This window comes from Hylaeus volcanicus, chromosome 6, assembly GCF_026283585.1.
Source record: "Hylaeus volcanicus isolate JK05 chromosome 6, UHH_iyHylVolc1.0_haploid, whole genome shotgun sequence".
NCBI lineage: Eukaryota > Metazoa > Arthropoda > Insecta > Hymenoptera > Colletidae > Hylaeus > Hylaeus volcanicus.
Genome location: NC_071981.1, coordinates 18,893,240 through 18,903,965, shown reverse-complemented (window position 1 = coordinate 18,903,965; position 10,726 = coordinate 18,893,240). Strand labels below are relative to the sequence as shown.

The following is a 10,726-nucleotide window of genomic DNA, read 5'->3' as shown; positions in this document are numbered from 1 at the left end:
TGTTTGTCTCGTTTCCTCTTTTAAACATTTTCCATAGAAAGAAACGAGACAAACACATCGGCAAACTTCAGATTTATTTGAAGCCTAGGGTTTTGCCCATCTCTGCCATATACAATGTATGTACTTTCATATAGTACTATTACGTACTAGCCATCTCATAGAAAACGTGGGAACTATTTTTACAACAAACTTGGGCGTTTTACCACCGATTGCGCCACTGTATACTGTGTATACATGTGTGTATATATGAATATGATACTATACATACTTACTTATGTATTTCGACTGTGTATTGATTGAAAATGTGGACGATTTGTTTATTATGCGTGTTTGCTTTGATTTTTGCTTTAATTAGAAAATTGTATTTAAATGCATATAAAGAACATAAAAATGTCTGTATCGTTGTTCTCGGAGATTTGGGTAGAAGTCCTAGAATGCAATATCATATACTATCGTTCGCAAAAGAAGGATTTACGGTAGATTGTATAGGTTATTCCGGCTCATTGCCGCTAAAAGAAATAAGGGAAAATCCTTGCATACGTATTTATTACCTTCCACCTCCGCCAGAATTAGACGATAGTATGATATCAATTTCATTATGCGCTTACAGTACGCTTAACTAGTTATAATTAAAGTAAATTTTGTTGTCACATATGTTGCATTTGAATTCCGCAATCGACAAAACATAGTAACGCCGATTGTTTTCAAAAAAGTTTGAAAATGAAACATGTTTTACATTTCAGAGTTATCTCGTCTTCCATGCTATGTAATAAAAACATTATGGCAAACCGTTACTCTGTCATGGGTTTTGTTTAGAAAGAGAATATCAGGTTATATTCTTCTACAAAACCCACCAGCAATACCAACATTTCCCATTTGTTGGTTTTATTCCATTATAATGGATGCACAATTTATTATTGATTGGCATAATTATGCTTATACTATTATGGCACTTAGTTTAAGAAACGATCACTTGTTAGTCAAAGTTGCAAAAATAATTGAAACCTACTTTGGTTCTAAAGCTCAAAGTAATTTTTGTGTTTCCAAAGCATTTAAGGAAGACTTAGAAGAGAAATGGGGAATTAAGTTAGTATTTCTATGTATATGTTTTTATTTTAAATATATCATTTAATAATTTCTTCTTGTTTAGAGCTGAAGTATTATATGATCGCCCAGCAAATATATTTCAATCTATATCATTAATGGAAAAACATACATTTCTATCAAAATTAAGTGAAAAATATAATATATTTAAAGGTTCAAAAGAAAATTCAACTGTATTTACAGAATATAGATTAAACAAAGTATATTTATCTTCTGAAAGACCTGGCTTTATTGTATCAAGTACTAGTTGGACAGAAGATGAAGATTTTTCAATATTATTAAATGCATTACAAGGTGGGTTTTTATTTATTTTAACACAAGCAAGTTTTTTTACATGTAATGGAATTTGGAGTAGATTATATGATTATATGTATATTTTTCTAGAATATGAAAATGCAATTGTACAAGAAACTTGCAATTTACCTAACTTAATTTGTGTGATAACTGGTAAAGGTCCTTTAAAAGAATTTTATATGGCTATTATAAAGTTAAAAAATTGGAAACATGTAACAATTATAACACCTTGGCTTGAAAGTGAAGATTATCCTAAAATACTAGGTATTCAAGTATAACATAAAATGTACTCTGTACTGATTTTATACAGATTAATTAATACAAAGAATGTAATCACTGTATACAGCTAGTGCAGACTTAGGTATTTGTCTTCATACCTCATCTAGTGGTTTGGATTTGCCAATGAAAGTTGTGGACATGTTTGGATGCGGACTTCCAGTTTGTGCATATAATTTTAAATGGCAAGTAGTATAACAAATTTTACGCTTTACAATACTATAAAATATTATTCCTTATTGCTATGATTTTTGGGTTTTTTATTTTTCAGTTTACCAGAACTTGTTATACATTACGAAAATGGAATGATTTTTTCAAATGAGAAAGAACTAACAACTCACTTAATATCATGGTTTGAAAATTTCCCTAATAATGAATCTCAACACAAATTAGATGAAAAATTCCGACGTGAACTCCGCAATTTTCAAGAAAATCGGTGGGATGGTAACTGGACTTCTGTTGTGTTGTCTCATTTTAAATAATGCTTAGTATATTAATTTTATAAATCTGTATATTCCTTCAAACTTTTGCATATATTCATTACAAAACACATCAAGTTATTTATGCTTATTAAAAAATGTTCAACGAAATTATGAACTGTTCTTGTAAATATTTTATTTTAAAAAGCTATATGTTATTGGATTGTACAAATCATGTTAATGTTTTTAGAATGCGTTTAATATGTTTAATTTCTTCTGAAAAATAAGATACATTTCTTTTTATAGAAATTATGCTTATTTCAGAAATCATGCAACATGCTTGACTTAGTTCTTCTTTGTTAGGAACATATACGAAAGATATATGTCTTTTAACTGCTAAATTTGTTAAGTGTGCAAAAAAATTTAAAGGCATTATTAAATGCATTGCATCAGCAGCTAATATAATTAATTCAGTTTCATTATTCATAATTGAACTTGTTACATCAGTCAATCCAGTGATAATCATACTTCTATCTATTTTGTTTAATACTTTTATTAAAGTTAGGAGTTCATCCAAGAATGTTCCAATGGCTATAGGTCTTGCATCAGTCACCTTTTTATACTACATACAAATATTAAATTAGTAAATATGTACCAGATACTTATAGTAAACAATTTACACGAAACATTTACTATAAATGAATATAATAATCAGCAATATTTTTAAAAATTTTTATTAGTTCAATTTACACAGATGCACATTATACTGTATGAGTTATACATAATTCCATTTTTCAAAAGTATTTGAAATTTCTTATTAAAAAATATAAATGTTAATATAGATTTTATATTGAAAGAGAAGATTTCAAATCAGGTACAAATTACTTAAACTAAGAGGCGTTCAATTTCTTGCTGTATAGCTTGAATTTGTGGTTTTAATTGTGAGCCTTCGTTAACTGTTACCGAACAAGCAACAACAGGTCTGGATACTCCACAAGCACGACCTAAAGCTTGTTTGCTCCTAACAAATACATATGGAACATTTTTATCTTCGCATAATAATGGTAAATGCAGTAAAATTTCTAATGGCTCTGCATCAGCAGCCATTACAATAAATTCCGATAAACCACGATTTAATGTCTTTGTTGCTTCGTTAGCTCCTTTTCTTAATTGTTTATAATTCATTGCTTGCTGTACTAAATTTAAGATTTTCGCCGTTAACGTTGCATCAGCCAAAGGATATGCTTTTGGATTAACTTCGTCAGTCTGTATAAAAAAACATTAACAGTTAGGAAATTTACAATTACAGATATTTAATAAAATATAACAAGTTACACTTTTTATTTGGTATACAAATAATGTTAACTTTAAGTTAACTTAAAGTTAACATTATTAATAAGTAAAGTAAAGTAAAGTAATACAATTAGTTCAAATAACGTTCCACGTACAAAACATAACCTTTAATATGACACGTGGATAAATGAAAACAAATAACTATAAAGTACTTGCCATTTTTTACGAGTTATACTTGAGACTCTTCTGTAAAAACAAAGTATTTTCCGTCAAGAATAAGCAACCTCTCGGCGATTATTCTTAAAAATCGCTTCACGGAGGAGCTAAACACGAGATCACGTTTAATTCACAACGTGCTGTGGTGTTGACCAAAGCCACATGGCCACAATGAAAATGAGCGTCTTCGTAAATGTTTTCAAGAACCCAATTCATGGCGCATAAATACATATATATAAATACGGATTGTACATATATATTTTATTAAATTGGGTTTTAAAACAGCATTTCTTTACATTTAAAGAAATTGATAAAATATTTTATTTTACGGAAATTATTGTACTGCTATAGCGGTTAATTCAAAACGATGACGTATAACCAATTGTTAGATGATTACCAACCGGTGCAACAGAGTCGAAACCATCCATTCTTTATATGAAGCGTTTATATAAAATATATGCAGGAGTATATGATTTTTACCTTATTTCGTGATACTTCATGTGAACAACACATAGTACAAGTATTTATATCTGGGAATACATTTTTGTAATCTTTGCTATTATACAATATATTTGGACATGAACACGATGACTCTTCCGTCTTAACTCTGCAATTAAAATTGCATGATAAAAAGTTGATACTCTTACATGAAAATGTATATATTACTTTTTAAATGTAGCCTTACTGAAAGAGGTCTGTAGTATATTTTTCAGGTATTTTTTTATTCATTCCATAGTGCAGTACATTCCAGAAAAGTTCTAATGTGCTGTGAGTATATGTTAAGTCATTTATATTTTCAGACTTGTCATCGCATATACTTAGGGAGTCAAAGCTAGTTTCAAGTTTGTTATTAGATTCTGGAAGAATTAAAGTTATGTTGTGTCCAGGTGGTGCTAAATCTTTAGTTCTTATTTGAGGTTCTTCTCTAGGATGAGCTTCGATTAGATCAAAATTATAAATATCTACTTCTTCCTGATCTGGTGTACAATGCATTTGTTCTTCATATGAATGTATCAATTTTGGACTAGTACAATGGACTTCAGTAAAAATTTGTTTCAAATTTGAAGATGATAGACTAGATGTCTCTGATAATTCTTGTTCAGCTTTTAAACAAACATTGTAAGGCATCTTATATTTTTGTATTCCTTTCATGCATACACAAGTACTGGATGTGCTAATTTTATTGTCACAAATTGATGATATGTTCGATTTTGTGTCTGTACATACACTATCTTTCTCTCTTGGTTTCTCACAAATCGATGAAATAGTTGTGTCAGTGTCTTTACAAATACTATTTTTCTTCTCTGATGCTTTTATATATTTCTTCATATATGTAAAAAACATCAAAGAATATATATATATATATTATTTTAATGGAAACATTTATAATTTATTTAACTTTCAACATTTTTTAACTTGAGTATATCAATTTATATAGTTATTAATAACATAAATAATTTTAATATTTGTAGTGATTAGATTTTACCATTTTTTTTATCTTCTTATCTGATTGTATACGTGATAGCAAGGGTTCAATGTATGTACTACATAGACAATTTTTTAAAGAGTTTTTTGTATTCTTTTTTATGTGAATTGCTTCAGTATATCTTGTTGTACCATATGCCGGTATAGGAATATTATTATTATTTGAAGTACCCTTCACTAAAAAATAGACATCTTTTATTTCATTACAGAAAATTGATAGTATTCTATACTACGTTAAACATGTTTTTAGAAGGTTAAGTGAAAGAAAGAGTTCATTGTATAAAAAAATAAAAGTCCATCATTACTGTTAAAACGATTTCTCTTTTGATTTAAAATGTAGGTGAATTACTCGTCTTTAATTTTGTGTTCAAGAGTCGATATTCATAAAACTTATAAATTTGACATTGTTTTTAAAATTTAGAGTTAGATTCTAACATTGAAAGTTTTGTATTTGACATTTGACAAGTGTACGCGACAAATTTCGTGATCATGGGTGAAATTTCAACCCACACGAGGACCGGGTTGCTTGTCGGTAGGGGCGTTTTAGGCGCGAATGGGTAATAATAATTTATTTACAATTTAGATTTGCATATAAATTTAAGAAAATTGTTTTATTAAACGAATGAAACATTTCCCAAAATTTATCTCTTTTCCCTTACGACATCGTTACGTTGTCGTTATTACATTACTGCTATGGATACTGCTCTCCTTACTGTCCTTAAGACAGCTGTTCCATTTTCAGCATGTGATTTTCATTCCGTGGTTTGAATGGGAACGAATTTCACTTTGGGACTACGTGTAGGTTGTAGAGTGAGATTGATGTCAATAGATACATTTTTGAGATGATCAATGGGTTCTAAATAGAAATTATGTAATAAAAATAATAACGTTGCTTTTACTTTTAACATAGCGAATCGTTGTCCTATAAATTAAAAAAAAAAAAATTAAAAAATGTAATAAAAACAAAGGAAGATAGAACCACGTACATATATAAGGTTTATGGGTACTTCAGAATCTTGTATAACTTCGTACTATGTATCTGAAACAGGCATATTCACGCTTTTCTTACCTATGCAATTACGCGGACCAGCACTAAAAGGTACATAAGCATATGGATGACGTCCTTCCACATTCTCAGGCAAAAATCTGTCCGGATCGAAAACTTCTGGATTTGGCCAGAAGTTTGGATCCCTGTGCACGTCTATTATGTGCACGATGACTACAGCACCAGCTGGTAATGTGTAATTTTCTGAAAACGTTAAAAGACCATATTAAACATCGACGAAATTCCTGCCACACACAGACGTGAGTTAAATTTTGCAGTGATCCCAATTTACACCGCATTTTGCGAGTTGCGAGTTGCGAGTTGGGGCAGATCCAAACGTGTTAATAGCTTTATAATATATGATAATTACTTAATTGTACGTCTGTTTCCAGATGACGAGATATACTTGGTGCGCTTGGATAAAGCCGAAGACTTTCTTTGATACATCTGTCGAGATATGGCAGATTTTGCAAAGTGGACATGGTTACTTTGCCGTCAATTTCATTTAGAACTTTGTTTATTTCGGCTCTGGCTCGATCCTGAAAGCATTCGTTAGACCTAATTGTCTGAACAGTGTAATATCAAAGATCAAAGGATATTTGATACATTTGTTAAGTGTATAAATTAAAATCGTCAAAGTGGAATCACCTGTACTTCTTTGTGTTCGGCTAGAAGCATAGTGATATAGGTAAGGGCAGTCGCCGTGGTATCGTGTCCCTGAAACGAACGTTGATTTTTAACGCATTTTATCGCGCAAGAATTAAAACTGAACAGTGACAAAAAAACAAACAAACCGTAAACATAAATGTGTCTACTTCTTCTCTGATACCTTCGTCGTCTATCTGATTCTTTCGATGAGTTTCTATCAGAAGATCGAGCATAGTAAGCCTTCTTTTGCCAACTGCAACAAGTGATATTTTATAAATTCGTTGTTAGATATTATTAAGCCGTACAAAAATGTTGCTGTACCTAATTAATAATAAGCACGCGTCACTTACTTTTTTCGTCAATGTCATCATCCGTTTGATTTGAATCCTCCTTAAAATTCGATAGGTATCGATTGTTGGTCTGATTGTGATAATTTTTCCTTTCTTCGATGACCTTTAACGTATCGTTAACGCAACTGTATTTTAATAAATATTAAATTCTACACCCACTGTAGGTATTTCTTACCTCTGTAGTAAATTTGTGCAATATTTGTAGTACTTTAGCTTGATGCCATCCTTGGGGAACGAGATTGAAGAGAAATTCTGATTGAAACCACGGTCTTGTTATTCTACAAAATCAGTACTCGGTCATCAAGAGCAAAATATAAATCGCAACTGATCACTTACCTGTATATTACAAGCTGTCCCATATCGTGTACAGCTTTTCGATACTTGGGTTGAAAGCTCCCTTTATCGCGCAACGAAGTTCCCATTGCCGTTTCTGAAAACGGATTCACAGGAAATTATTCCATCGGGAGAAACAACAATTCCGGAAACGTATCGCGACCTTCCAAGATAGCTTAGTTATCGTTTACGTTATTAACATGTTTTATAGCTTACTGCATACTATGGACAAAGTGTGCTTGCTGTAGAAAGGTACCAATTCTTGTACGGATGGTCCCCCTTCGTTCTTCAACGAGTCGATCAAATAGTTCGATTCCTCAACGAAAACGTGAACGAATTGTTGCAATATATTGAAATGAAAGGCGGGCGTCAATATCTTCCTGCGTTGATGCCACTTGGTACCTGATAGAAATTAACGAACGTAGAGCGCGAAACAATGATCCAACTTCAATCTTTCAAACAAATACGCATTTTCACGTAGAACCCTTTCCTATCTTTGTTCGGAAAAAAATTGTTACGCGATTCGAATTTTTAGACTTACCCTGTAGAAAGAAAATAAGAACGGAAGAGAAATAGTACCTGAACTGGTAAGAAGTCCAGTGTTTAACCAAGGTACCACGGGATCGTACATATTGCTTTTATGGATGTATTTCGGGCTTCCAAGAATGATCTGAATCCGGGAATTTGTTAGTTTTTTTGTTTTTTGTTTTTAACTTTAGTAATTATTAGTAAAATTATAGAAGCGATGTAATGTGTAAAAAGTAGCGAATAGTTAGTTACAAACAATTTTGTCATTACCTCGATGTCGTCCGGGTGGCGAAGATTTACGGTTGGCGTCGTACCAAACCAAAGTCTATAAATTGGATAATATTCATCGGCAAGATGACGCATATGTTTCCAAATTTCAGCTATAATAACAGATGAATATCAAATAAGAGGCATATAGTACTCATTAACAATAGATCTATATCTACTTATGATTCCTTTCTTTGTAACAGATTTAAAAATACAGGTCAATGTTCAATGAAACGAGTGATCGAAACTTTCTGACTTTACCCGGTGAAGTCTGAAAGTCCAACAAATTTCCGATCAATGGTGCCATTCGAGGACCTGGTATCTTATTAATCCTCCTTCCACGCCTTCCATACTGTAGAGCAGCATAGTGTACAAGCAATCCGACAAGTATGATAAATAATATACCGGTAATCATTTTGGCAAAAGTTTCACGACTGTCTAGTCTAGATTGCTTCTGTACTCTTCGGTGCGTGCACTTTGCAGCACCTTCACCATAGGCTTACTCGACAATTATGGTTAGATATGTTGCTAAAACAAAATACTATATTACTAAACTTCAAACTCGTGAGTAGTTTGAAGTGATAAATGTAGTTGCAGGAAGTGTTATTGAGAATATGGAAATATTCTGGCTAGCTGTTTACATTAACATGGCTATGAAGTTATGGTATGCCAAGGTTCTTCGTTGAGCTGTTTTTTAAATAGCTGTAAATATTAAACATAGAAAATTTCATCATTCAATGATGGGAACTTTCCGCAAGCCGTAGAAGCCAAGGAAACTCATCTGCACGTTACGTAGTTAAGAGCGAGCTGTTATTAACTTCCCCGGGATGACACGCAAATCCAACAAAAACAAATGGACTCTATTAACTATGGACTCCATTAATTATGAACTACTAGACTCTGTATTTTTTATCGAAACAACCACGTTCTTTAATCGCAGATAGTAAACGTTGTTGACATTCTAGCCAGCCGTTGATCTGTTGGCCCACGATCTCAAGAGAGATCTTTGCTGTTGCTGACACAATCTGACTTCAAATTTGGATAATACTTTTTTAGTGTTTTGCAACCTCTCCTATAAGCCGTTTACTAACAAATTGTTAAATGATAAATCCTGGGTAGTTTAGAGGTCGTGCGTGTCGATCATGTTTACAAGCAATTATCTTAAAAAAAAACTGGACGTGCAACTACTGTTTTAATTTAACTAATTGCAAAGTAACAAGCAGCTAGACTATCTGAATTTTGTAGTTCCTGGTTCTGTTTCTGCTTGTAATGGCACTTAGCATCTTATGATTAATAATTATAACTCTCAAGGCTTCGTACTTGATCTATTTTTACTTAATACGTTAGGAATCTCTGCAGTCTTCCGTGATAAGTGTTGCAAAATCAACGAGGGATTGACGGAAGTAAATATCTAGCTAGATAATGCGATAATGTTGCGTTTTGACCAGGATTAAAAAGGCTCGTGCTGCGATAAAAGCCTGAAATCGATGGCACGATATAGGATCAAGATAAACGAAAATAAAAACGTGAACTTACAAATTTCGTTATCTCAACAATGTAGATAGTTGCAAAATTGTACGGCGCGTTAAAATAAACACTGAACAGATTCCAGTAAAAAGCGTAAATAAAATTGAATGATGTTTGATTTTGTTCCAGTATTTATAGTACCATATCTGCTCGCAGAGTGGGGAGAAGTGGGGATTGAAGAGATACTTATAAATGCAATAAAATCTTTAAAGGGGGGCGTTTGATAATTTTGTCTTTTCTTCAAGTAAAGTCTTGTCCCTGAACAGATAGGACATGACTCATCCGTATTAGATTCTTCAGCTGAATGAACAGTTTATACTGTAAAAAATAGCTCGTACGCTTTACTTGTTTTGATACTACAAACCATAACATAAAACCGGTTATCCTGACACGAACTTTTTATACTCAATAATTCTTTCGTACATTGTTTAGAGATATCTTTAATGGTTTAGGCAGCGTAGGTCAAGAAAACACTCGCATGGTCGTTTTTTTCGTCACTTGTTTCGCTAAAATTGGTACTGGCCAGATTCCTTTTATCAGACTTCATTTTTAAACTATGAAAATTTTTCTTATGGGTTACCGCTATTTTCGCTCAAATCAATAGTCATCTAGCGGTGAACAGGCCGAACTAATTTACGGAGTATGGTCAGCGCCTCTATCGGGAAAACGCTCAAGTTTGTCCTCAATAATTTCTATTTGCACGTCTAGATAACGCCATTTAATGGTAAGTTACCGACATGATGGTAATGTACCGATAGTTGTCGGTAAGAAAAAAAAACAGTGTAAATGGCGCCATCTAGACGTGAAAAAAGGAACTATTGAGGACAAACTTGAGCGTTTTACCGATAGTAGGCGCTGACCATACTCCGAAAATTAGTTCGGCATATTCACCGCTAGATGGCTATTGATTTGAACGAAAATACCGGGAATTCACACGAGAA

General features: G+C 32.4%; 3 protein-coding genes across 6 annotated transcripts; 1 reads left to right on the top strand and 2 right to left on the bottom strand.

Annotated features, from left to right (window-relative positions):
• The first annotated feature begins 282 nt into the window (after positions 1-282).
• Positions 283-2,264, top strand: LOC128878198 (chitobiosyldiphosphodolichol beta-mannosyltransferase). Its single transcript, XM_054126210.1, has 6 exons — positions 283-579; positions 744-1,086; positions 1,151-1,398; positions 1,489-1,662; positions 1,745-1,859; positions 1,946-2,264. The coding sequence occupies exons 1-6, from the start codon at positions 303-305 to the stop codon at positions 2,154-2,156; spliced, it is 1,368 nt and encodes a 455-aa protein (XP_053982185.1). The 5' UTR covers positions 283-302; the 3' UTR covers positions 2,157-2,264.
• Positions 2,265-2,811: 547 nt separating this feature from the next.
• LOC128878199 (NHP2-like protein 1 homolog) lies at positions 2,812-5,529 on the bottom strand. Of its 3 annotated transcripts, none has more exons than XM_054126213.1 (3): positions 4,288-4,903; positions 3,603-4,209; positions 2,812-3,359 (listed from the first exon to the last, which is right to left on the bottom strand). In XM_054126213.1, the coding sequence occupies exons 2-3, from the start codon at positions 3,603-3,605 to the stop codon at positions 2,979-2,981; spliced, it is 384 nt and encodes a 127-aa protein (XP_053982188.1). In that variant the 5' UTR covers positions 3,606-4,209; positions 4,288-4,903; the 3' UTR covers positions 2,812-2,978. The 3 variants fall into 3 exon arrangements, with proteins under 3 accessions (XP_053982188.1, XP_053982187.1, XP_053982186.1); XM_054126212.1 differs by lacking the exon at positions 2,812-3,359 and adding an exon at positions 5,089-5,529 and having other exon boundaries at positions 3,604-4,209; positions 4,288-4,925; XM_054126211.1 differs by lacking the exon at positions 2,812-3,359 and having other exon boundaries at positions 3,604-4,209; positions 4,288-5,529.
• A 150-nt stretch (positions 5,530-5,679) lies between these two features.
• Positions 5,680-9,935, bottom strand: LOC128878197 (cytochrome P450 4C1-like). Of its 2 annotated transcripts, XM_054126208.1 has the most exons (14): positions 9,795-9,878; positions 9,579-9,736; positions 8,520-8,786; positions 8,262-8,371; positions 8,043-8,133; positions 7,680-7,865; positions 7,467-7,560; positions 7,306-7,408; positions 7,131-7,233; positions 6,927-7,033; positions 6,781-6,849; positions 6,503-6,671; positions 6,157-6,336; positions 5,680-6,009 (listed from the first exon to the last, which is right to left on the bottom strand). In XM_054126208.1, the coding sequence occupies exons 3-14, from the start codon at positions 8,671-8,673 to the stop codon at positions 5,840-5,842; spliced, it is 1,536 nt and encodes a 511-aa protein (XP_053982183.1). In that variant the 5' UTR covers positions 8,674-8,786; positions 9,579-9,736; positions 9,795-9,878; the 3' UTR covers positions 5,680-5,839. The 2 variants fall into 2 exon arrangements, with proteins under 2 accessions (XP_053982183.1, XP_053982182.1); XM_054126207.1 differs by lacking the exon at positions 9,579-9,736 and having other exon boundaries at positions 9,795-9,935.
• Positions 9,936-10,726: the final 791 nt, after the last annotated feature.

What these genes read in the sequence shown, in the direction of transcription:
- LOC128878198 (XM_054126210.1), top strand. Translation starts at nt 303, where the DNA reads ATGTGGACGATTTGTTTATTATGCGTGTTTGCTTTGATTTTTGCTTTA. An exon ending in GAAGAGAAATGGGGAATTAA is followed by an intron (nt 1,087 to 1,150) that starts GTTAGTATTTCT and finishes CTTCTTGTTTAG; the next exon opens with AGCTGAAGTATTATATGATC. An exon ending in ATTATTAAATGCATTACAAG is followed by an intron (nt 1,399 to 1,488) that starts GTGGGTTTTTAT and finishes ATATTTTTCTAG; the next exon opens with AATATGAAAATGCAATTGTA.
- LOC128878199 (XM_054126211.1), bottom strand. Translation starts at nt 4,946, where the DNA reads ATGTTTTTTACATATATGAAGAAATATATAAAAGCATCAGAGAAGAAA. An exon ending in TATACTACAGACCTCTTTCA is followed by an intron (nt 4,210 to 4,287) that starts GTAAGGCTACAT and finishes TTTTAATTGCAG; the next exon opens with AGTTAAGACGGAAGAGTCAT.
- LOC128878197 (XM_054126207.1), bottom strand. Translation starts at nt 8,673, where the DNA reads ATGATTACCGGTATATTATTTATCATACTTGTCGGATTGCTTGTACAC. An exon ending in GGACTTTCAGACTTCACCGG is followed by an intron (nt 8,372 to 8,519) that starts GTAAAGTCAGAA and finishes CTGTTATTATAG; the next exon opens with CTGAAATTTGGAAACATATG. An exon ending in TGATGACATTGACGAAAAAA is followed by an intron (nt 7,034 to 7,130) that starts GTAAGTGACGCG and finishes CACTTGTTGCAG; the next exon opens with TTGGCAAAAGAAGGCTTACT.